We start from the raw sequence: 25,200 nt of genomic DNA, 5'->3' as shown, positions 1-25,200 counted from the left end.
GGCTCAAGTGACTGACCTAAACTCTGAAATCTTTATTTAGCAAAAAGAAGAAAGGAAGAAAAAGCCAGAGCAATTTAGACAATTAAGGGCATAATTTTATGACAGGAGTTAATTATTTGATAACAGGTATTACCACAACATAAAGGGGTATTAAGAAAATTGGTAAATAAAATGAAATTAATTGGATTTGCTGAGTGTTTTGCCATTCCATTAAAGTGAATGGGAATCCAGGACCACAAATGAATATATCCCCAAGCTTCATAAAGAAGCAGCAGACAACAGGGTAATCAGCAGTCTTCAGAATCTTTTCAGACAAGTAATAAAGTAAGAGCAAAATGAGATCTTGTAACACCTAAAATGGGAATGAACTATGAGCAACATCTCTATATTTTTTTAAAAAACTGGTGTGCTAATATTACTTACACTACTAAATGCAAAATATACTCAGCAAAGTGCTTGGTATAGTCAGAGAAAAAGCTGCTCAAAATATATAATCTACTGTATGTGGCTACTCTTCAACACACCAAAATGATTTAAGATCTGCAAAGACCCAAGGGTTTTATATGCAACATGACAAGCAGACCGGATTGCTAAGTTGCCCATTTACTTCTACACTGAAAATCTCTGAGCTGTCTAGTTGCAAAGAAGTAGCATTACATTAGTCAATGCTTTAACATCTCCCAGGGGGACAGAAAGCAGCAAGCAAAATAATTCACAACACACAGTGTACAAGAAGCTAGAGGCTATTAAATAAGCTGATCCTCAATCCAGAGTGAACAAGTAGCATTGAAAAAGTACCACAGGAGTGCAAAAACAGAACTTCCTTCTGTTAGTAACACTAATGTAGGTCTGATTTCACCCTCAGAAAATATGTATACCACAAAGAACTTCCAGTTTGTGCCATCCCAGAGAAGACCTGGATATGAACATTACTCTGTTTAATCATAAAGGCACCACTGCCTTGTTGGGCAATGCTACAGAGTTCTTGGCTGAACTCCTTTTGCTCTGGGAACTGTGGAAATAAGTTTCAGAGAGTAACCATGTTAGTCTGCAGCAAACACAAGAGTCTTGTGGCACTTTAAAGGCTAACAAATTTATTAGGGCATAAAATAAGCTTTTGTGGACTGTAATCCACTTCATGGGATCTCTAACTGGCTTGGTGGGATAGCTAAGAGAGCTAACACAAGAATGAGAGCACCACAGTCCCTCCATCTTTCCCTCACTAGTCACCCCGGGCCAAGAATGATGACTCTTAAAAGGCAAACCTATGCTGCTGGGAATTATCTCCACTAATGGCTGGCGAAGAAATTGGGTCATCCACCAGACACACAATACACATAGAGGCTGGCAAGACTTACAGCTATGTGCTTAGCAGCACTAACCCTAGACAAAAACAAGCTGCCCTCACAGAAGTGCCCATGACTAGTTGAGAAGATACATATTGCATGGACAAGAAAATAAACTGGCACAGAAAAGTGACCTCAGGAATATATTATAAACCATGTATCACAAGTGTGCTTAGAATTATCCTGCATTCCATAGAATGCATATTAATGTAAGGATTAATCAATATTACACAAAACTGTCATACCTTAAGCATGCATGCTAGGATTATTCCTTTTAGCTTAATTTACTACAAATTAGGAAATCCAATCTTTGAAAACTTTACAATCTTGAGATGAATAATGGTTATTCCTCTCATTAGATCCACTAAGCTAGTATTCAGTATGTTTCCTCACTGCCTTTTGGGGAACATTTTGTGCACAAAATGTACAATCAGAGAAGTTTGTTGTTGTTTTTTTACTTAGACTCTAGTTCAAAAAATCTTACAAACAGGAATGGAACAAGGACCTGGTGGGCAAAACAAGAAAGGATTTGGATCAATGAGTTTGGGGCATTACTACTTTGGGGCTACACCAGCTACCACGCAGAACTAAACTATCAGGCAGACCACATATCAACCACGCAGAACTAAACTATCAGGCAGACCACATATCAACCAAAGCCTAGCTTTGATGCATTTTGTGTCCTGTCCAAGATACACATGGGTTAATAAAATTATTTTAGCCTCACTGGTTTCTTTCTTTTCCCCAATTCCTCTAGAGTGTATGCTCCCCTATGGTATTACTTTTGTCTTTTATTTTTAGGCCACTGGGGAAAATCAACTTATGCTGCAATCTCAAATTCCTTTTACTATTAGACCAGGGGTAGGCGACCTTTTCGGACCTGTGGGTACACTTGTCATTTTCGGAGGGGCCTGAGCGCACATTTGTCCTGTAGCAATTTACACCTGTACACACTTATTTTCAGGATTCTCACTTTTCTTGACCCACCTTCCCACCTTCCTCTTCATGATTCCCAGCTTTCTTGATCTCCCCAATTTCCAGAAATTCCCACCTTTCTTGACTCCTCCCTTCCAGGATTCCCCTTTTTTACCCCCTTCTTCCTCCTCCTCCCACCCACCTTGCTGCTCAGGATTTCCTTCCCCCACTACCTCCCTTCTCACCCAGTTCCACCACACCTAACCCTACTGCCACTTCTGCCTCCCACCATGCTTACCTCTGGTAAAATCTCTCAATAATGTGGCCTTCCTGCTTCCTAGCTGCTGATGGCAGCAGGAGGCTACGCGGCAGTGAGGGTGGGGAGGCCAATGGGGGACTGGCAGGTGCCAAGGCACACATGGGTGCTGGTTTGCTAACCTCTGTATTAGATGTTTCAGCACGGAAGGGAGGAGCTAAATGCATGGCAGACATGTAATACCATTTTTACCCCAGTTGCATTGGTTACCAGTATGTTTCTGAGCCCAATTCAAAGTAGTGGTGTTAACCTTTAAAGCCATAAATAGTTTGCCCCCTTATTGGCAACTTTACCAGGTAGATCAGCCCAATTTTATGTGAAATATCTGCTGCCAAATAAAATTCCATCAGTAAAGTTAGTAGTGGCCAAATCCTTGTCAGCAGGAATGAGAAGAAGGAAGCAACTAACTAACCGATGTTGGAAGGCTGTTTCTGTACTTTACGACAGAAACCTTAGGAGTGTTTTTGTATAGTTGTGTGCTTGAGTTGATGTTCTTTTTGCTGCTATATTTTGTTTTGTAACGTATCTTTGGTCTGTTGACCACAATAAAAAAAGAACTTAACTGGGGGTGGGGGGATTAAATGCTTGAGAACACATTATCTATAGGACCACCTTCTTCTGTATAATCCTGTCTTTACACTAAGACCTGCTTTTGAGGTCTGCTTTGGTTAGGTTGGCAAAAAAAGACGGGGCCTTCTAAGTGGTGCTCCACAGTTATGACTCCTTTCAACTGAGTTCTGCTTGATCCCTTCAGTACATGCTTGTAAGGTGAGAACTAGCACATGGGATGCTGGGAAAGAGGACTTGTCATCACTGCCACTCCCCAACACTTCCTTTTATTGCTGCCAGCCTCTTCTGGAGGAGAGATGAGGGACCCAGCTGTGAAACATCTAGCCTGGTGAGATCCCACCCACTCTGAATTGTTAAGCCAGACTGCTGTGGCCCTTTGGAGTACAGCAAGGCCAGTAGTGTGGATTAGCATTACTTTCTTATTTATTTTGGCTTGCTAATTTAGCTTTTGCTTTGTAGTTGTTATGTATTAAGTTCAGATTAGTTTACTGTAATATTAATTGATTCTATTTTTATTGAAGTTATTCATTTTTCTTATTTTAATTTATTGATATGATTAATTAAAAATCATTTTTTCAATTGTTGTGCATTTTGATCAGTGTTTATTGTAAGCTGCTATGGGACCAGTTAACTGTGGAAAAGCAGCATATAAATAAACTTAAACAGCTTATATGATGCAGGGCTGCTTTCTTATAGTACTGTAAACAATATTGATGCATCTAATGTAATCTTTGTATCTTTTCTTTTGTGTATGTTGGTGTATGTTGCCTTGTGAGGGCAAGACCCTGAAAAGTAGCTTAGAAATACTATGAAAGAAAGAAAGAAAGAAAGAAAGAAAGAAAGAAAGAAAGAAGGAAGGAAGGAAGGAAGGAAGGAAGGAAGGAAGGAAGGAAGGAAATCTTGCCCCTCTTACTCTGTTACATGTAATCAAACATAGGGTGCAAACCTATCAGGATAGCCATAAGCCTCTGAACCTGGAGGCTTAAGGCCATCCAACGCAGAGCAGGAGGAGCAGCAGAGGCTATCTTCGCTTCCATGCTCCTCCTGCTATGCATTTTGGCTAGACAGGCTTAGCTGGAGCTCTGTGGAGTGGGAAGGAAGGAGGCTGGGGAGGCCTGGGGTTAGGGCATAAGCTGGCCTCCCCAGTCCCCTCCCCACCCACTGGCCTGCCCCTTTCTCTCCTCTCTTGAGGTCACCCTTGCAACCTTGGAGAAGCAGCCATCGTGGTTCTCTCTATGCCAGCTGTGAGAGGGAGGGAAGCTTAGATTCCTGGGTCAGAGTGCTGTCTCTGACCTTGGGTCCAGGAATCCAAACTCCTATGCCTCCCCCATCCCCAGATTCTGTCTAGGGGTCCCCTCTGGAATCCCTCTGCCATTATCTGACTTTATAATATTCTCTGTGTCCCCTGCCCCACTCCTTCCCCTTCTTACCAGGATGAGGATGGTAGGGAAATGAAGACTGTAATAACAACAGAGCATGGTTAAGTTCCATTAGTCATTACAGAGGAGAGCACGAAATGTGTGGCTGCTGGTGGTTTGTTTGTGTTGCTTTTTTACAACAGCTACAATTTTAGCATAATGTTCCGTTTTGCCCTTAGAAAGCTAACATCCACACAGAAGCAACAAACGTATGTTTCCAGATTAATTAAAAAAGGTATACTTTTCAAAGGAACCATTAAAAAGTATGTTCAGATCAAGACAGTTGCATTGCCACAGTTATAAGCAGCTTTACTGCTGTCTGTTGACTCTATCTCGAGCCAGACAATTGAACACTGAAGGTGGTTTTGAGAAGCATCATTAACTGTGGTATGTGCACTCATCCTTCTACTGCTTCTGTTTTTTCTACAGTTTCAAAACCTGCAAAACCTATTTGATCTGAAGTGACAATGAGACTAAAGAAATGTGTGTACAGATGAATGGGTTTAAGTTACAGGAGGGTAGATTTCAAATGAACATTAGGAGAAATCTTTTTAATGGCAAGAGCAGTTTGAGAACAGAACCAATGAACAGTGCTCTCCCACACTGGAGGTCTTAAAAGTAAGAGGCTGGGCAGCCATCTGCTGGGGATACTCTAGCTCTGGATTTCCCACATCAAGCAGTGGTTCGGACTAGGTGGCCCACAAGACTCCTTCCAACTCTATAATTCTATGAGACTTATGACCACATAGAAGGTAGCAAGTCTGGGACAGCTGCCACTGAAACCAAGGGCCATGAAATTATGACCTGGGGAAATTTAAATATCAGGCGATACTGTCCAACACATTTGTTCAAACCTGAAACAGAAAAAGGTACTGCATTTTGGCTTCTCTTAACATAAACATATGTTAACCTATACATTTTTCTATATCTACAATTAATCACACACTCAATTTGAAATTTATTTCTCCCATTTTACATTGAGAACAAATTATGTTTAAAATGCCTAACATCTACTGTTTGAGCTGGTACTACTTCAATCAAGAGGTACAGACTGTAAGATCCACTAACATCAAATTACTTTAAAGACCATTACACAGACATCATTTAATAAGCATGAATATCAATATTCAGTTTAAGAAATAAAAACTTTTAAGAACCTCTACTCTAGAATAGCTATCTGACAAGATAATGGGTCCACTAATGCAATTGCCAAAGGCAACCATCACTCCTCTAACAGCAAATTTTGGTGGTAGAGTGCCTATCAGTTTCAAAAAAGGCCCACCCAAAAATAAGGGCGTGGTTTCTGCATACTTGAGGGGGGGATTCCCTGGGTATGCGGAAGTACAGAAGTTTATTAATTAAATGGGGAGGGGGATGTCTAAAGAAACCAGAAGTCAGGCAGACTGTGCAAGTTGATCAATTACATTTACAGTTGAAAAGCATTGAAACATGGAATATTACAATGTTAGTTGAAACCTCACCCCCAAAACAAGGAACTTGAAAGACAGGAAGAGAGGGAAAATTGACCTGCTCAAGCTCCTGACACCTTAGACTAAGTATCCTGGAAAGGCGGGATTAGGGTTGGGGGATGCATACTGTACAGTTAAAAAAATAATTTTCTGCACTATATGCATGCATATAGAGATGACTAATTGTCTAGAATGGTATGCCATCCTCTACTACATGTATAGCTATGATATAGAACATTTTAAAAATTTCTAATAGAATATTTCTACTAACAAATAAAGGTTAAGGTGGCTCTCAGATTTGGGGCTAGCAGTCCTCTAATGCTATACAGTACAGTAGGAGAAGGCCAAGGTGTGTGTGTGTGTGTGTGTGTGTGTGTGTGTGTATCCCCATTCCTGAAATTCTCCACCCACACAGGGAGCCCTGAACAGCACTACAAGACTCCTGTTCCAGGTCAGCTGGATCTCTGAACAGGAGCACTCTTCTAAAGGGGTGAGGACATACTGCAACATTGTGCTGCAAGTCTCACTTGTATCTTTGATTCTAATGACCACCTGCCCCTTACCAATGCAAAGAGACAGAGAGAAGCCTCTTCTTCCCCAAGTTTGATGCATAAGACAGAGGAAGAAGGGGTCTCCCACTTTTGTGCTAGGCAGGTGAAAAAGGCAAACTCTTACTAGGTCCTCTGAGCATACGCAGAATACCCTGGGGTCTCTGACCTGATGCTGGGCTTCAGAGGCACTGAGAAACAATTAGAAGCCTTCAACTATAGTAGAAAGCTTCTGGATGCCTCTAAAAGTCAGCGCAATCTCCCTAAATTAATATTCCTCCAAGTAACATATTCAATACCAACTCTGCTCTGTTGTTTTAAAAACAAAAAGTTAACGCTAAAGCTGTATCATAGGCCAACTGAGCAAAAGAACAATAAAATATTATTAAATGAAAGAGACATCCAGGACGCCTGACACAGAGACAGTGGTTTTAGAAAGAACACCTATTTCACAGCCTCCAACGATGTCATCTGAAGTAGAAACAGTTAGGTTAATGTTCAAATGCGGGGACATTAAAACACACACCCCAAATATCCATCAGGAAAAAAAGAGATTAATCCTAGAGAACCCCATTATAAATGAGGATAACCTGCTGACAGAACATTTTGACTAACAAGTAAAGGTTAAGGTTGCCCTCAGGTTCTAAACCATGCCACTTACTCTGGTCGACAGATCACCAGGTCCCCCTTATTAGTGCCATATGCCAATCCCAAGCCTGGTTCAGGCAGCCAGCGAGCAGAATTTATGCTGACGTGTCTCCTTTGGTCAGCGGGCATTGGGTACAAGACATTGAACACTCTCTGAAAGGAGAAAACAAATACACACTGGTGATTCAAACAGATTATACCAAGTTTGCCAAGAGAGAAAATGTCTCCAGCAGAACAGAACAAACTACTAATTAGCCATGACGGGAATGTGCAATCTGCTTCTATCAGGCTGAACATCAGAATTTTTTAGTCCTTATGAGGCCCACTCTCCCTGTGTGAATAATACAGTCCTTCACTGGGCAACAATGCACAAACTAGAATGCACCCAAGACTGGATATCAGAGTACACTATAGCACAGAAATACTGAGGGATGTGTGTGCCAAGATAACAACAAATTGCGGGACAGCTGCGGGACAGCAACGACATTTGCTTTCCAAGTCTGCTTCTATCCTGTCATATCTTGATGAAAACTGCCAACCTCTGCTTCCCTTCCTCCTTCTGATCTTTTCAAGTATCAGAATCGCTTTTGCTGTGTGTCTGTACAGTCCCTAGCATGGTGAGATCGCAATCAAACATTTAACAGCTACAGCAATATAGAAGTCAACAATGATGCACCAATAAAGTTGTGCACCAACAAAAGCAACTCTAGTAGAATATCAAATTACTTCCCAGATTTCTCTGCAAGAGAATCAGTGTTCTTTGGCCTTTTATTTGACTCAGAAAAGTAAGTGACTTTCAGAGAAGTTCAGTGTCAATTGAGGCTGTCAAATTTCTGGTGTTATCTTCAATACTTACACCATCTCAGCATGTTTGTCCTATTCTCTTCTTCTCTTCACTAGCTAGCAAAGAATCCTAGGTATACTGATAGCATCTGTTGCCATGGAGATTATGGTACACACTCCAATTTTAATGGGTTTATGATAACAGGAAGACGTTTATAAGAGCAAAGTAGCATTTATTCAGAAAATAAGCATTGTTTGAAGTTTGACAGAACGAAAAGAACACACCGGTGATTAAATTGCAAACTTATTTCATGAGTAAACAGTTTATCCTGGGCAACAGCCTCCTGCTAAGGAATGGTGGCTGGCAAAACTGTTTTCCTGGGTTTACATCCAACTCTTGTGAGCACTGTACACTGTTACATGCTGCCTAGGAGCCTCTGATTTGTCTGCATCGGTCTGAAGGTCTTGGGTTTCTCAGCAAGGGGTACTCTGTAGAGCAGCCTTCCTCAGCCTAGTAGTCCAAACCATCTGGAAGGCACAACTGCCACAAACCCTAACCATTAGTCATGTGGGATAAGGCAAATGGAAGCTGTAGTACAAAACATCTGGAGGGTGCAGGGTCAGGGAAGGTTGCCATAGAATATAAAGCTAAAGCCACATATGACCACAGATCTTCTATACTGTGGAAGCAGCCAGTAAGAGAAGCATGCCAAAAGATATGGACAGTCAGAAAGCATAGTCCATACAGGACTTAGCCCATTATTTTTTGATCTGTCCATTCTCTGACTCTCACAGAACAAAGTTTCTATCTTATTATGTCTCTCAACGTGGTTAAGAAATGATATAGTAGCGTAAGTGCTTTTAGATGTGTACGAACGCTGTATTCTATCATGCTGCATTATTTGCAACAGCAAATAAAATTCAAACAAATATTATGCAGGAAGTGTTAGTGGATTGTAAAGGTGAATCTCTAATCTCAGCAAATTAAATTCAAGTAATTACTGGAAGTTTTTACAAAGGATATCTTATTTATGGTTCTTTTATGTTAAATGAGAACAATGAAGCCCAATTTCACATGTTTTATGTCTCTGCTGTAGATATTTTTTACTTTTGTACACTTTGCAATAGCTATAAGCAATACACATTTTGTTGTGGTTGGTTCGAAAGGGCACACATCAGTTCAAATGACCATACATGCCAGTTTCATTCACCCAAATTCTCAGTTCTTATCTCCCCCTTTTCCTGCTACTTCCCACATCCCACACAAATAGGCAGATGCCATGTAGCCTTACGATGCAAAGCCACCCATGGGTGTTGTGCTTATCAGATAAAAACAATAAAGACATCCATACTGGGATAATCAAGCCTCTCAGCAGCCTGATGCAGTTATTCACATGATTCAGGCTCTCTCCATATAAGAATATTTTGGGGGTGATACATCCAAACTGTTTTCCTTCAAGGTCTTCCAGTGAAAGGAAGACACATTTCCCCAGCACAATTTTGTGTCATCAAGAAATAAGATCACAACTGTTTATGGGGTCTGGAGTGCAGTGACAGAAGTGCCATGGGCATCTATTGATTACTACCCATGTTATCACTGGTGATAAGCTCATCTCTCTCCTCCCAAGCTGGCTCTCAAGTTTGTTCGCGTGTATGTGGGTACATCTAAAACAACAAAAACTTCCTTAGTAGCTACAGTCAGGGCCAGAAATATTGGAACAAGGATAACTGTTTTGGCAGTTGGCCTCTGTACACCACCACATTGAAGTTGAAAGGAAACACACCCAGATGGGAGCGAAGTCAGGACTGTCAGCTGTAATTCAAGGGGTTTGACAACACTGGGGCACTAACCATTCAGGAAGGACAGCCAGTGGCATACACACACACCCACTGTTAGTGGCTCATAAGTAATGGAACAAACCAACATCATTTCAAACTTAAAGATCACCTTTAATTGTTGTGTTGTTGTTTAATCGGTCAGTCGCTTCCGACTCTTCGTGACTTCATGGACCAGCCCACGCCAGAGCTTCCTGTTGGCCGTCGCCATCCCCAGCTCCCCCAAGGTTGAGTCCGTCACCTCCAGAATATCATCCATCCATCTTGCCCTTGGTCGGCCCCTTTTCCTTTTGCCTTCCACTTTCCCTAGCATCAGCATCTTCTCCACGGTATCCTGTCTTCTCATTATATGGCCAAAGTACTTCAGTTTTGCCTTTAATATCATTCCCTCAAGCGAACAGTCTGGCTTTATTTCCTGGAGTATGGACTGGTTTGATCTTCTTGCAGTCCAAGGCACTCTCAGAATTTTCCTCCAGCACCACAGTTCAAAAGCTGGATGAAAATCCTTTGCAGTCAATGACTGCCTGAAGTCTGGAACCCATGGACATGACCGAATGCTGAGTTTCCTCCCTCGAGATGCTTTGCCAGGCCTTTACTGCAGCTGCTTTCAGCTGCTGCTTGTTTGTGGGTCTTTCTGCCTTCAGTCTTGTCTTCAGTAAGTGAAAAGCATGCTCTATTGGGTTGAGATCAGGTGACTGACTTGGCCAGTGAAGAACATCCCAATTGTTTGCCTTGAGAAACTCTGGGGTAGCTTTTGCTGTATGTTTTGAATCATTATCCATCTGCAATATGAAGCGGCGTCCTATCAGTTTGGCAGCATTCGGCTGAATCTGAGCAGAAAGTATAGCCCTATACACTTCAGAATTCATCCTGCTGCTTTTATCAGCAGTCAGGTCATCAATAAACACCAGTGACCCGGTTCCATTGGCAGCCATACATGCCGAAGCCATAACACTGCCTCCACCATGTTTGACAGATGATGTGGTATGCTTTGGATCATGAGCTGTTCCTTCCTTCTCCATACTTTTCTCTTCCCATCATTCTGGTACAAGTTAATCTTGGTTTCATCAGTCCAAAGAATCTTATTCCACAACTGGGCAGGCTCGTTTAGGTGTTTGCTGGCAAAGGCTAATCGGGCCTGTCTGTTCTTGAGCATTACTGGTGGTTTGCACCTTGTTGTGAAGCCTCTGTATTTACATTCATAAAGCTGTCTCTTGACTGTAGATGTTGACAATGACATGCCTACCTCCGCAAGAGCGTTCTTGACCTGGCTAGATGTTGTGAAAGGGTTCTTCTTCACCATGAGCAGAATTCTGCGGTCATCCACCTTAGTTGTCTTCCGTGGTCTTCCAGGCCTTTTGCTGTTGCTGAGCTTGCCAGTTAATTCCTTCTTTTTCAGGATCTTCCAAACTGTTGTGTTGGCCACTCCCAATGTGTTTGCTATCTCTCTGATGGGTTTGTTTCCTCAGCCTAATGATGGCCTCCTTCACTCACATGGACACCTCCATGGACCTCATGTTCCAGCGAACAGCTACCAAATGCAAATGTAACACTCAGAACCACCTCCAGGCCTTTTGTCTGCTTGATTGGTCATGGGGTACCCAGGAAACAGGCCACATCTGGCCATGCAGCTGCTTGTCAGCCGTTCATTCCATTACTTATGAGCCACCAAGGATGGGGGGGGTGTATGCCGCTGGCTGTACTTCCTGAATGGTTAGTGCCCCAGTGTTGTCAAACCCCTTGAATTACAGCTGACAGTCCTGCCTTCGCTCCCATCTGGGTGTGTTTCCTTTCAACTTCAATGTGGTGGTGTACAGAGGCCAACTGCTAAAACAGTTATCCTTGTTCCAATATTTCTGGCCCTGACTGTACATGTTTTCTTCCTTTAAACAAAACGTAGTAGAAATCTCTCCCCCTTGCATTGTCTCTCTTTCTCTCATAAATTACGTGGGAATGGGGTAATGAGCCACTTGTACTGAAACGCAGAAAGCACTAGTATATTAGTGCTAAACCAAAGTTTGTCATGTTATCTGGAATGTCCTCAGAAGAAAGCCAGGAAGGATTGACTTAAAGAAATTGTCTGTAAAGTGGGACAAGGGAATGTCTACCTCCCCTCCCACACATACACACCAATTGCCTAATTACTAAAATAAAAATGTTGAAAGGATGCTACTAAACATTTAAATTTAGCATGTCTGTGCAAGGCTCATTAGTAACCACCAAGGAAACTTTTCAACTAAGACAGCCTGCACCTGAGGAAAGAACATTTTCAACTCCAAATGTGTAGAGGCAGTGTCTAAGGCCAGAGCATGGTTATTATCTTTTAGGCAGAAAATGGGCTGACAAAACAATGCGTGTTGCAAAAGGATGAGTGCTGGCCATTTTGTCTCAGACAGGGAGCATTCTGAAATTACTGTGCACCTGAGGCTAGTTCAGGAAGTGCTAGAAGTGGAGTAATGGTTTCCTGACTTTCTCTGGAGCTATGCATCCTACCATAGATAACTGTGACATCAAGAGTATGACACATGACCCAGCCTTTCAAAAACAGTACTTCCTCTTTGCTTTACACAGGTTAGGCATTTTCAGCTCTTTTCTCCATTTACTTATTCCTGCCAGAGGCTTCTGACCAGATAAATACATATCACTATGTCATCAGCATATGATTGACATTTGGTCTTGTATATTGTTCTACTGAGGCCCAGCTGGCTGGGAGGGAAGAATGAAGCGACAGCTGGAAGCACATACACTGCTTTTGTCCCTGGAACACAGGGCATAATTTTACTTTACTGAATTGTTGTTGTTTTCATATCTTGACAGATAAGCAAAGACCTCAAAGGTGTAGAGCACAAGCCATTAAAAGGCCAAAAACTAAAAGGGGATCATTTTTTGCCGGTAAAATTATTTTTGACTAATCTATTATAAAATTGGTGGCTGTCAGAGTAATTTGGTAGAGATCAGCAGTAGCTTGGGGCAGACTCCAGTATAGCTCAATTCCCATTCCAATTTGAACTGTCAAACATCCATCTCTCCTGTCATTTGATGGCCCTATCTTCAAGATTCCTGCTTTTTTTTTCACTATGATCTTTCTATTTTCCCTCAATAGATACAGCCTATTGTCTAGGTTAGCTCAATTTTCTTGATTCACTTACTTTCTAATTTTCAATTTCAACATATGGTCCTTACATTGTGGCAGAGGGCCACTGGGACAAATGGGCAGGAAAGTGAACTAACTGCATTCTTGGTTAGCCACAAGTATTTCTGCCTGCGGACGTTACACTCTGTGATTATTTCCTCCAGAACCAGTCCTTGTTAATTTCCTTCTCATTGCTTCCTAGTCAGTTAAAAGCATCTCCCTAGCAGCGGTGTAGTGGTGGCAGGTCACGCCAGGGCTTCACTCCTGCACTTTTACTGAGGCAACCCCCCAGCCTAGGGGAGAAGGAGGGAGCAGAGGAAGGGAGTGCAGGTGGCTGGTGGCTGCCTCTTGTCTACCACACAGGGCTGGCCAGACAAAGGGGGCGAGAGAGGGAGCTCCGCAGCCTCCTCTCGGCGGCCTCATACCCCCCCCCCCAGCTCTCGGCTACTCTGTCCGTCCCCACTCCATGCCTGCACGCCCAGAGCTGCCCTCATAGTCCTGCAGCACTGGCCACCTGTTCAGGGCCGCTGCTGCTGGCTACAGCGGGGCATGGGGTAGGGGTGGGGGTGGGCACTGCTGCCATTGTTTACTTGTGGGGCAGGGCAGGTGGCTGGAAGAGCCCTAGAGCAGTTGCTGCTGCTGCTATTGCTTGCAGCAGCTACTCTCCCCAAGCACCAGGCATGCTACTCTCCTCAGCGCCAATTCCCCCCTCCCCCATCCGGAGAGCAGTCTTGCCCAGCAAAGGGTTAATTTACCCTCTCTTTCAGCCCGCCCCCTCTCCCCCTGCACCTGAGAATGTGCCGTCACCATCCAGCTTCAGGGAAGGATGGGCACATGTGGGCCAGGCTAAGTTGCTTGCTGGAGACACTGATCCTGATCGTCAATCCTGTGCCCCCAGCAAGCCCAGCCAGTTGTAGAGCCACGACAACCCAGCAGCCCTGCGCCTGAGAACATGTTGGCCAACATCAGACTCAGATAGGTCAGCTCAGTCAGTTTGCTGGGTGGCAGCGGCAGCCAAAAAAGGCAGCAGTGTGTGGGGTCAGTGTCAGGATTCCCTTTTGTCCCTGCTGAACTTCACAAGCCAAATAAAAAACACAGACAAGAGGCTTGGCTCTTTAATCCTTTACTTCAATGGGTCATACAGATGCAAATGGTCAGTAATTCACACTCTACAAAGGAAAAGCCTTCAGGGAGTTCAAGGGGAAGCTACCCAGGTTGAAAGTTGCCCACTGTTTGAGAAAAGGCAGGCAGGCCATCCTAAATGAAGGGATAGGGGGGATCTCCTTCTATCTCGTGAGGTCTCTACGCGTAGCTGTTCCCACTGGGCCAAACGGGCAGATCGCCTAAGCTTCACCCCTGCCATCTCTCTCTTGGCTCTGCGTCTGCGCCTGGCATCTAAGAATTCAGGTTCTCCGTACCCCACCTCTCCCTGTTCGCTATCTCTCACAGCGGTGTGTGAAGAGAAACCCTCTCCATCCAGCTGGAATATTGAAACCTGAGGAATCTGTCTCTCCCTGTCTGGAAGCATCTGGGGAAGTTCCTCCCCCACGTTTTTCAGTTCCTCTTTGGAATCTGAGCTACTCTGCCACTGCCTATGCTCAGAGGCACCCCTGACAGTCAGGGCGTGGGGAGGGCAGAGAGAAGCAAGAGGAAGTCTATATGAGTGAAAAATAAATGAAAAGAAATTTTAAAAATTAAATTAAAATGATAAGAAATACCTGGGAATAAACCCCATTGAAATCTATATGCTTAATTCTGAGAAGACATGTACGTGGCTATCGGCTGCCTTGCTTGCCTCTGCACAGCCCACACAGCTCTGGGCAGGGGTCGCATAACTTCTCCACTGCTTTTCTCACCCAGTCTTTCCCAACCGTGTGCCCTCCAGATGTGCTGGAAGGCAAATCCTATCATCCCCCCTCCCAGCCAGCATAGCAAATATGCTGCCTGGAGCCAATGGGAGTTGTTGTCTGGCAAATCTGGAGGGCGCCAGGTTGGGGAAGACTGCAGCCTGCTGCGTTTCTTCTTGGCTGCTCCTGCAGAGCGCGAGGGCCTAAAGCGCACATTACTAGCTATCCTGAATTTGTCAAGTAAAGCAGCTTTTTTCTTGTTCTCCCTCCTCACACATACTTCCTCCATATATTTGCTTTGTGCTAACTTGAGAGTAAGCCCCCATACTCGAGAGTAAGCCCCATGGCCACGAGGCTTTAGTCTATCCATGTGATAGGGTAACTATTTTATCTGAGGTAGAAAAAAAATACATCATTATCCATATCTGATGTATTACTTATTTAATTAGGGCACAATCCTATGCATGTTTAGACAGAAAAAAAGTCCTACAGCTAAGCTGGCTGGGGAATGTTGGGAATTGTAGGACTTTTCTGTCTAAACATGCATAGGATTGCACCCTTAATTGATAGGATGTATAGTCAACTTTATCCTGAAGGCTCAGGGCTGGTAACAATATGCTAATCAATCTACCTTATCTTGCCCTGCTGCTGGTTGCCAAAAGACAGTTTGAATAAAACATGTCTTCAGCTGCTTCAAAAAGATGCACAGACTTTGGTTTTTACAATATATGTAGTACTTTACAGAGAATCATAAGCAAAAAAGTCAGGTCTCTGCCCCTAGAAACTTACAATCTAAATTTAAATTTAATTTGTAATCTAAATTATACAAGTTGTTGTTGTTGTAGTCGTAGTATGTTCTCCTTTTTCCTCACACCATTTAGCTATAATGTGCCTTTAGGAACTAAAAGCGTGGAAATGTGAATGGCCTAGACCCTTGTCCTCCTCTTGAAAATATGCTCCCATTGTTTTGTACCTTTTACTTAAAAACACACATAAAGCTGATTTACATGCCCTTAACTGAGGTTTGTTTATGGGGGGGAGGGCTCATTACTGCATCACCCTTAAAACTCCTGATGCTTAAACTTGTTCTTGGCAGTTCTCCAAACTATACCCCAATACCAGCAGCCATAGCCAGCTAGAGCACCATTCTATCCCACTCCCACAATGCCAGGGCAGGAAAGGAGAACAGGGCCACAGCTAAGGATGTACAAAAGTCACTTACCTTTTCGCGGATTGTGTTCGCGGTGGGGGGGGTGCTCCATCCCTCCCCCCGGAATCCTCGACTGGGGGGGAGGCGATCCAGTCCTCCCCCCTCTGGGATCCTGCCTGGCTGGCTCCGCTCCGCGGCAGCTCCGCGGAACAGCCGGCCAGGGCTGTCCACAACCAGAGTTCCGGCTGCGGACTGGCTGGTGCAGACACAAATGGCGGACGCCGTAGTGGATGCCATTTGCGTCCAGCCAGGCAGCCATGATAGGCTACGTAAGTCTTTACATAGCCTATCATGGCTGGGCAAAACAAAACCCACAGCGTACGCAAATGGTGGCGGCTATGGCGGCTGCCATTTGCGTTCCCTATTTTTCGCCATTTTAGCTTATGTAAATATTTACGTAAGCTAAAACAGCAGGGAAAAAAGGAATGCAAATAGAGCCCACTATGCTATTTGCGTTCCCCCTTTTTTTCGCCATAATAGCCTATGTAAATATTTATGTAAGCTAAAATGACGAAAAATAGGGAATGCAAATGGCAGCCGCCGTAGCTGCCGCCATTTGCGTACGCTGGTTTTTTTTTTGCTTGTCTTGCTGTGATAGGCTACGTAAAGACTTACGGAGCCTATCACGGCAAAGACCCAGATGTAAATGGCGGCCGCGGCAGCTGGTCAAAAGACCAGCTGCCGCCGCCAGACCAGCCGCCACTGTCCAGAACATCCGCCCCAGGTAAGCCTAGTCCCAGGGGGAATCCGCAAGGGGTGGCAGGTCGTTCCGCCATGCATTTCGGGGGACTGAATGCCAGTGCATTCAGCCTCACTGAAATCCGTGGCGGAATTCTCCACCATCCCTAGCCACAGCAATACACCAGCTCCCTCAGTAAGTGTGTTTAGGATTGGTGCCTTTTTGTGCTTTACGGGGCAGGGGGGAGGGCACTGAAGAAATTTTTTGGAGAAATTTCTTTCACATCTTGATGAAAATGAAAAAGATGAAGGCAGATGGGTGGTGCAAATGAGAAGCAAGATGATGTCTTGTTAAGCTATTGAATTAATATTCATTGTAAGAGCTGGTTTGTACCAGTTTTTAGGATTCATCACACAATCCTATGCATTTTTACTCAGAAATAGTAGTCTCACTATGTTCAATTGCCAATTGGGTCTTCTCCCAGTTAAGTGTTCCTAGGACTGCAGCCTTAGCTGCCTTCCCAAGATCTCTGTAAATTTAATTTGAAATAAATACCCATTGGATTGTACTGTTAATTCTTGAACATTAATTTCTACAGTAAGCAGAATTGCCAAATGCAACCTGCTCTGTCAGCTACACTTTTTGGTACAAGGTTGGCATGTATTTGGTGGTGGAGGGAAGGGAAACAAAAAAATTAGTTGGGGGGAGAGGGGAAAGGGGTGTGTGTGTGTGTGTTTCACTCCAGCTGGGTGTGTGGACGTGTTTGTTGGGGGAGGGGACAGATATAATGAAGAAACTTAGGAAGGGCTAATGGGTAATGTTGGGGCACTAAGGGAGTGTGCAAGGGGGCTGTTTAAATGAGAAGGGATCTGTTGAGGGCTGAATTGAGAGGGTGAAGCTTCCATAGAGTATCATATTTTGAAAACCTAAAATGTTTGTGAGCGAGCGAGCAAGTTTTTAACACCCCTGCATTTTTTCTCAGACGTCCAATTGAAATACCACTCTCAGCTGCACTGTTTTTGGATTGCAGTTGAAGGCTGTGTATCTTACAAGGTTGTATAATCTTAGAAGGGGGTGTGGCTGTGGGGGGTGGGGGTGGCTGTGACTGTCACGAAGGGACCCTGCACTTCTGAATGTGCCACTACACTACTGCTCCCTAGATAATTATCTGGCCTGCTCCTGAGAAGGGACACTGGGCTTTGCCCCCTAGAGCACCCTCACAGCACCTTAGCTTAGTGAGACTCAACAGTTGGCAGGTCAGCAGTAAACTAACTGAAAAAACAACCCTCAAGAGATGGCAGTGCTTTAGCTGCATTTGTGCAGAAACTCCTCATAGTCTAGATGCATATTAGAGAAAGTGAATGAGAGCAAACCATTCTATACCACACATTCAGAACACATTTAAGCAGCTATTAGCATTCTCATGGCTATGCTATTTCAGTTGCAGCCATCCATTTTGGATTTGAAGCTGGCTTTGCCTAACCTTATTGATTTCCTAAAAATCAATTATAGTTAAGTCCACTTCATTCAAAACATGCTTCCGAAGGACTAAATTAATATGCATTATATGTATTATATTTCAGGTTAAGGTTAATATATTTCATGTATTATATGCATTATATGTATTATATTTCAGTTATAACTTCATCTCCTACCTGAGCAGCTTCCTTGGGATGCTCCGAACAAGGGCAACTTGTGGCCCTCCAGATGTTATTGGACCGGAAGTCCCATCAGCCCTAGCCAGCATAGCCAATAGTGAGGGATGATGGGAGATGTAGTCCAACAATAACTGGAGGGGCATCAGTTGCCCACCCCAGTTCTAAACCCAACTCCCTCTGCAGGGGCTGAAGTTGGTTAGCATGCCTATGCATTTGGACATGCCCTCACTTCAGAAATGCAGCATAATGTTGCCTAGTGGATTCAACTCTCCCCAAACCATTTTCCAGATTGACTATGATTCAAGATAAACAAGCTAACAGCCATACATACTGATAGTTTCTTAACTTGTCTCTTTGTCAAGGTTGATCTAATAGTCTGATTTGTTTGCATTTAATCAAATCTATTACTACCTTGCAAATAAGGCATACCTCTTTCAGTGAAAAAGTACCTATAGATGTCAAGAGGAAGAAAGGCAAGTATTCTGCTGAGTTTCATTATTTATCTACCACCTTGCTTTGACTTCTATGTAGATTCCTCCCCAGTCTCCAGGAACAAAAATGGAAGTAGGGGCGTGGGGTCCTTTTTTTATTATTATTCCTCACTTACATAAAGAATTTGCTCCTTTTTTGTTTCTCTATGATACAGTTGGATCCTTGTCAGGATCTAAAGGCTTTCTTCATGGAAGTGGCAATTTATCTTATTGGCAGGGCAGTGGTGGGAAATAATTTTCAAATGGATTTATAAACAGGGGATTTATTGTGCCTTTCCTAATGTCTCCCACCTGTTGTGTTCTTCCACAATGACAAGCACTAAGCACTTGAGTCATATCTGAATGGTTTCCTTGAGTGTTCACACAATTCATCCATTTGGGACAAACGGAAGGAACAACCAAGGCTGTGTACATTTGTCTACAAATTCTTTTCATTCCCTAGAACACACACAAATTATCACAATATTTCTATGATGAAAACGTGTCATGCAATTGCACCTGTGTGCAACATGAAATTGCTAAGCTGGGGGGGAGACAGCATCAGGGAAACAAGTCTTGGGGCTGCTCAGCAGCCTAGCCATTAACTAAATATTAATGCTCTAGCATTGGAAATAACAGGTGCTAAAGTACTAGAATGGAGGATGAGAAGCATTACAACTCTGAGACAATATTCCAGTTTGCTACCCAGGGTTTAAACAAACAAACAAACAAATAAGAGTTTAAACAAACCCTGAGTAGTCGTGAATAATCAGAAGCAAACAAGTATGCTGGCTCCATCCTGGCCGGCCGGCCACTCCTGCTGAGCTAAATAACCCCCAGATGTGGGTTAATGTGGGAGGAACAAATCACACCTGTAACCAGTGCTTTGTTCTTGGGTCACAAATGTGGGTTGTTTGCCCCACACCCCAAAAACCACAATTCCAGGTTTGGACATCATGGACAACAACCCATGGATGGAGCACCCCAGGGTTGTTTAGCTCAGCAGGAGTGAACAAACAGATGAGAGACATCACACTCACCTGTGCTTGATTCACAACAACCCACAGCTTAACTGTTGTTGCAATGTTTGAACTGGGCTGCTGTTGTATACAGGGTATTTCACAGGAGGCTGGAAGTTCAGGCCAATTTCTCCCCGGCTTTCCCCCACTGTTTGTGGTCCTGATCAAATTACCTTAACCTTGGGCATTTGCTGCTGCATGGGTGTGGCAAACGCTCTTTTTAAAAAATGGAAGAGAAATGTTACATTCACTCTCTTTCCTTTCTTGAGGAAAGAAAGGATCAATACTCTCTGAATGAAGATATATAAATTTTATTCATATATATTATAAATGAAAAAATTACAGTAACTAATCATTCTCCTGCATTTTTCCCAAGAGCAGAATATGAGAACCATCATAAGTCCTTGTTTCTATATCGGAATCTGATTCTTTCAGCGTTTAGCAAACATGGGTATTATATAGGTTTTACTAAACGGGCTAGCCAGGAATGTGGATAGAGGAGAAAAAATCTGTTCCTTTGCAACTCTGAGGTTTATCATAATTTAGAAGGTCCACAGAGCCCTTCCTTGCAGTTCTTTTTAATGAGGAGAATGTCACACAAGCATGGGTGATCTTACATGAAACTGTCTTCTTTCAGGTCAAATTGTGTATCCATTTAGTCTAGTATTTACTGACCAGTGGTGGCTCAACAGGGTCTTTGGCATAAGTCTTTCACAACCCATGTTATCCTTTAAAAAATGGCCTGGAGAAGCTAAGGACCTTCCCAAAGCAAACCATGTGCTCTGCCACTGAGGTAGGTCCCTTCTGTCTCAAGTACTCCTTATATAGAACATACCATTGGTTTCTATTAGAAGAGTAGCCATGTTAGTTTGTTCCTGCAAAAGAGAGAGGTTTAGAGCACCTTAAAGCCTAACAAATTTATATTTTAAACATATGAAGTTGCCTTATATTGAAGTAAGACCATTTAACCCATGCTAATTAGCAGCAACTTTTGCAAGTTTCAGATAGAACCCTTTCCTAGTCCGGCCATGTGAAATCCTTTCAAATGGGGGTGACAAAGATCAAAAGTCAGATCCTTTGCATATAGAGCATGTCACTGACTTAGTTCATACATCACAGCGATCCCTGCGTTGTTTAGCCCAGCTGCCTTCCACGTGCTCATCACTTCCGCTTTCCAAAGTAAACCAGGAATGCCCCCATTCCTGGGCTGTTATCATGACATCCAAATCCAGAACTGTGTACTGTTTAGGGGAAAAACAACTCAACATCAACCCAACAACAAACCATGGGCAATTGTTGGGTTAACCCTGGGTTGTTTAACCCCTAAATAACCCAGAATACTGGGTTCGTACATCACGATAACAGCCCAAGAATGGGGCATTCCCGAGTCACTGAATGCAAGCAGAAGTGATGAATGTGCAGAATGCAGCATGCTCACCTGCTGCCACTTGGGCCCAACAATTCCTGAGTATTATTGTGACATGCGAACTAGGCCACTGAATTAAAGTGTCTCCCAAATGCATAGGTAGAGTCCACTTCATCAGATGCATGAAGATGGAACAGTGGGTATGTGGGGATCTGGACTGCAGCCACTGTCCATCCCCTTCCCCCCTGCATTTCATTTTTATGTCGTGACTTTAGTAACCCTTCCTTACTGGGGGTTTCTGCAAATGTATGTATGCTGTCCAGGTATGCTTTCTTGTGTCAGTCAGAACCAAAAGATTAACTTTCTAACTGTAGGGTTTTAGCTACTGGGGAAAAAGGCACTTGTTGATTGAGAAGAAACTCAGGCACCTTTCAGATTGTTACATTTTCAGCTGCAAAGTAAAATGTAGTTACTGTATTATTGCTACCCAGTTAAATCATAGCTTTGCTGGGCTGCTTCTTTTCCCTGTACCATCTTGAAAGTTTCCATTTCTGAAATCTACATTCCATTATTATCTTATTCCATGAAATGGTCTGACTGAATGCTATTACAGTATCAGGCAGACTGTTCTGTGTGGGCAAAACTTGTATTTTTGGCTAATGAATCTTGGTAAAGCACTATGCCCGCTTATGGCACTGTATAATTAATCATTGGTTCTCTACATAGTTCTCCTAGATTCTCACTACAAATCCATATTTACTTATTTATTTATTATTAAATTTCTTAATCGCCCATCTGGCTGGTCACCCAGCCACTCTGGGCGATGTACAACATACCATAAAACAATTTAAAACAATAAAATTCTACCATAAATTTTTTTTTAAAATACCCTAACCCACCCCAAATGCCTGCCTGAACAACCACGTTTTTAATGCATGACGGAAGCTCATTCAAGAGGGGGCATGACGGAGTTCCCTAGGGAGGGAGTTCCACAGAGTGGGGGCCACCACAGAAAAGGCCCTCTCCCTCGTCCCCACCAGTCTAGCTGTCCTGGCTGATGGGATAGAGAGAAGGCCATCCGAGGCTGATCTTGTTAAGCGGCCTGTCTGGTGTTGCTGGAGGTGCTCCTTGAGATAGGCTGGGCCGGAACCATATAGGGTTTTAAAGGTCAAAACCAACACCTTGAATTTGGCCCGGAAAACAACTGGTAACCAGTGCAACTCCTTCAGCACTGGAGTGATGTGATCTCGCCGGCGGCTGCCTTTAATCAGGCGAGCCGCCGCGTTCTGTATCAGCTGCAGCTTTCGAACCGTCTTCAAGGGTAACCCCACGTAGAGCACATTACAGTAGTCTAAACGAGAGGAGACCAGGGCATGTATGGTCGGGAAGGAAGGGTCGCAGCCGCTGTATCAGATGGAGTTGATACAGCGCTGTCCGGCTCACAGCTGACACCTGAGCCTCCATGGACAGCTGGGAGTCCAAAATGACCCCCAGGCTGCGGACCTGGTCTTTCAAGGGTAGCCATACCCCATTCAACACCAGGTCAACATCCCCCAGCCTCCTCTTGTCTCCCACCAAAAGTACCTCGGTCTTGTCAGGGTTCAGCTTCAGCTTATTCCTCCCCATCCAGCCACTCACCGTCTCCAGACATTTGGACAGGGATTCTACGGCCAACCTTGGTGAAGATTTGAATGAGAGGTAGAGCTGCGTGTCATCCGCATATTGATGACACTGCACCCCAAACTTCCTGATGATAGCCCCCAGCGGCTTCACATAGATGTTAAATAGCATCGGGGAGAGGATGGAACCCTGTGGCACCCCACAAGTAAGTGGCCACTGGTCCGAAACCTCCTCTCCCAGTGCTACCCTCTGGTACCTGCCGGAGAGGAAGGACCGGAACCACCGCAATACAGTGTCTCCAATGCCCAACCCCTCCAGGCGGTCCAGGAGGATACCGTGGTCAACGGTATCAAAAGCCGCTGAGAGGTCGAGGAGAACAAGGAAGGAGCATTCACCCCTATCCACAGCCCTCCTCATATCATCCACCAAGGTGACCAAGGACGTTTCTGTCCCATGCCCAGGCCTGAAGCCCGATTGAAATGGGTCTAGATAATCAGTTTCTTCCAAGTGTGCCTTCAACTGCACCGCCAACCACCCACTCAATCACCTTGCCCAAAAATGGCAGATTTGAGACTGGGCAAAAGTTGTTCAGAACTTGAGGATCCAAGGAGGGCTTCTTTAAGAGCGGTCTTATCACTGCCTCCTTGAGGGCTGATGGCATCACTCCCTCCTCAAGGGAGGCGTTCACCACCGCCTTGATCCTCTCACCCAGTCTCTCTCTGCAGCTCATAATGAGCCAAGATGGGCAAGGATCAAGTAAGCAGGTGGTCGGCCTTACAGATGAAAGCACCTTGTCCACTTCATCAGGAGGAAGAAGCTGGAACCGATCCCACAAAACCGGTTTGCCACAGGACGCCTCTTGCTCACTAACTGTATCCACAGCGTGAAGAGTAACACACCTAATCTGATCAATTTTATCTGCAAAGTGCCTTGCCAAAGCCTCACAGGAGGCCTTAGAATGCTCCAGTGGTTCCGGAGCCACAGGACCGACCAGGCTCTGGACCACTTGGAACAGCCTCCTGGGACAGCACTCTGCAGATGCGATAGAGGCAGCATAATATTCCTTTTTTGCTGCCTTCACCGCCACGTGATAGGCTGAAGATACAGCTCTAGCCCGTGTCTGATCGTCTTTGAAGCGAGACTTCCGCCACCGGCGCTCTAGCCGTCTCATCTCCTGTTTCAGAGCTCGTAACCGCGGATTGAACCATGGTGCAGTCCGAGCCCTGTTCAGGGGGAGAGGGCGTTTCGGAGCCACCCGATCTAATGCCCCAGTGATTGCGGCATTCCAGCCACCCACCAGGGTCTCGACCGAGTGGCCGTTGGCATGCCCCAGAGAATCCCCAAGCGCGTTCAGGAATCCATTTGGATCCATAAGACGCCTGGGGCGGACCATTTTAATGGGTCCTCCACCCCTGCGGAGGGGTTGTGGAACCGAGAAGTCCAACGTCACCAGATAGTGATCTGACCATGACAAGGGGGTGGTGGATATACCCCCGACTTCCAGATCACTCCCTGCTTCTCCAGAAACAAACACGAGGTCTAGTGCATGACCGGCTACATGGGTGGGCCCAGTTAGAATATGGTGCAGCTCCCAGGAGGCCATGGTCTCCATGAAGTCCCGAGGTGCTCCTGTGAGGATGGCCTCCGAATGTACGTTGAAGTCCCCCAACACCAGTAAGTTAGGGGACTGTACACGCACATCAGAGACCACCTCAAGCACCTCGGCCAGGGAGTCAGTTGTGCAGCGGGGTGGACGGTACACGAGCAGAATCCCCAGACTGCCCTTCGGGCCCAACCTCCAGTACATGCACTCAGCAACCTTGGTCTCCCGGAGAGGGGGTCTGGTGAAGACCAAGGACTCTCGGTAGATAACAGCCACTCCCCCTCCCCGATCCCCAGCCCTCGGCTGCTGTGCATACGAAAATCCGGCTGGACACATGGCTGCAAGGGTTGGAGCAGCAGCCTCGGCCAGCCAGGTCTCCATAATACATGCCAGGTCTGCACCCTCATCCAGGATCATGTCATGGATGAGGGAGGTTTTCTGGGTAACAGACCTGGCATTGCAGAGCAGCAAACGAAGGCCAGAAGATGGGGTCACGCCTCCCCCAGCCATAAATCCATATATGTTGTTGCTGTCAAAAGAAATATTTTGTGTATTTGGAAACAATTAGGCTCTTTTCAGGCAGCAATCTCCCAATGACTGCAGCGTGAACACAGGATGTATCTCAGTGAGGAAGTATTTCCTAGCACAGAGTTTGGCAAAGCAATGGCTGACTGATACTACTGTACTGACCTTGCTGCTGTAATATCTTTGATCTTACTACTCTGAACTAGGAGTGATCAGAATGA

At 44.6% G+C, this 25,200-nt stretch overlaps 1 protein-coding gene across 2 annotated transcripts in view; it reads right to left on the bottom strand.

Annotated features, from left to right (window-relative positions):
* AMBRA1 (autophagy and beclin 1 regulator 1) overlaps positions 1-25,200 on the bottom strand; it is a 223,597-nt gene that overhangs the window by 55,002 nt on the left and 143,395 nt on the right. For both annotated transcript variants that reach the window (XM_084850244.1, XM_084850255.1), the window contains one exon: positions 7,244-7,383. In XM_084850244.1, the coding sequence (XP_084706370.1) occupies positions 7,244-7,383 (140 nt within the window). The remainder of the gene's footprint in view (positions 1-7,243; positions 7,384-25,200) is intronic.

Source organism: Heloderma suspectum, chromosome 1 (genome assembly GCF_057233095.1).
Source record: "Heloderma suspectum isolate Gila_16-S chromosome 1, 16-S_ref, whole genome shotgun sequence".
Lineage (NCBI taxonomy): Eukaryota > Metazoa > Chordata > Lepidosauria > Squamata > Helodermatidae > Heloderma > Heloderma suspectum.
This window is presented reverse-complemented; position numbering and strand designations above follow the sequence as displayed.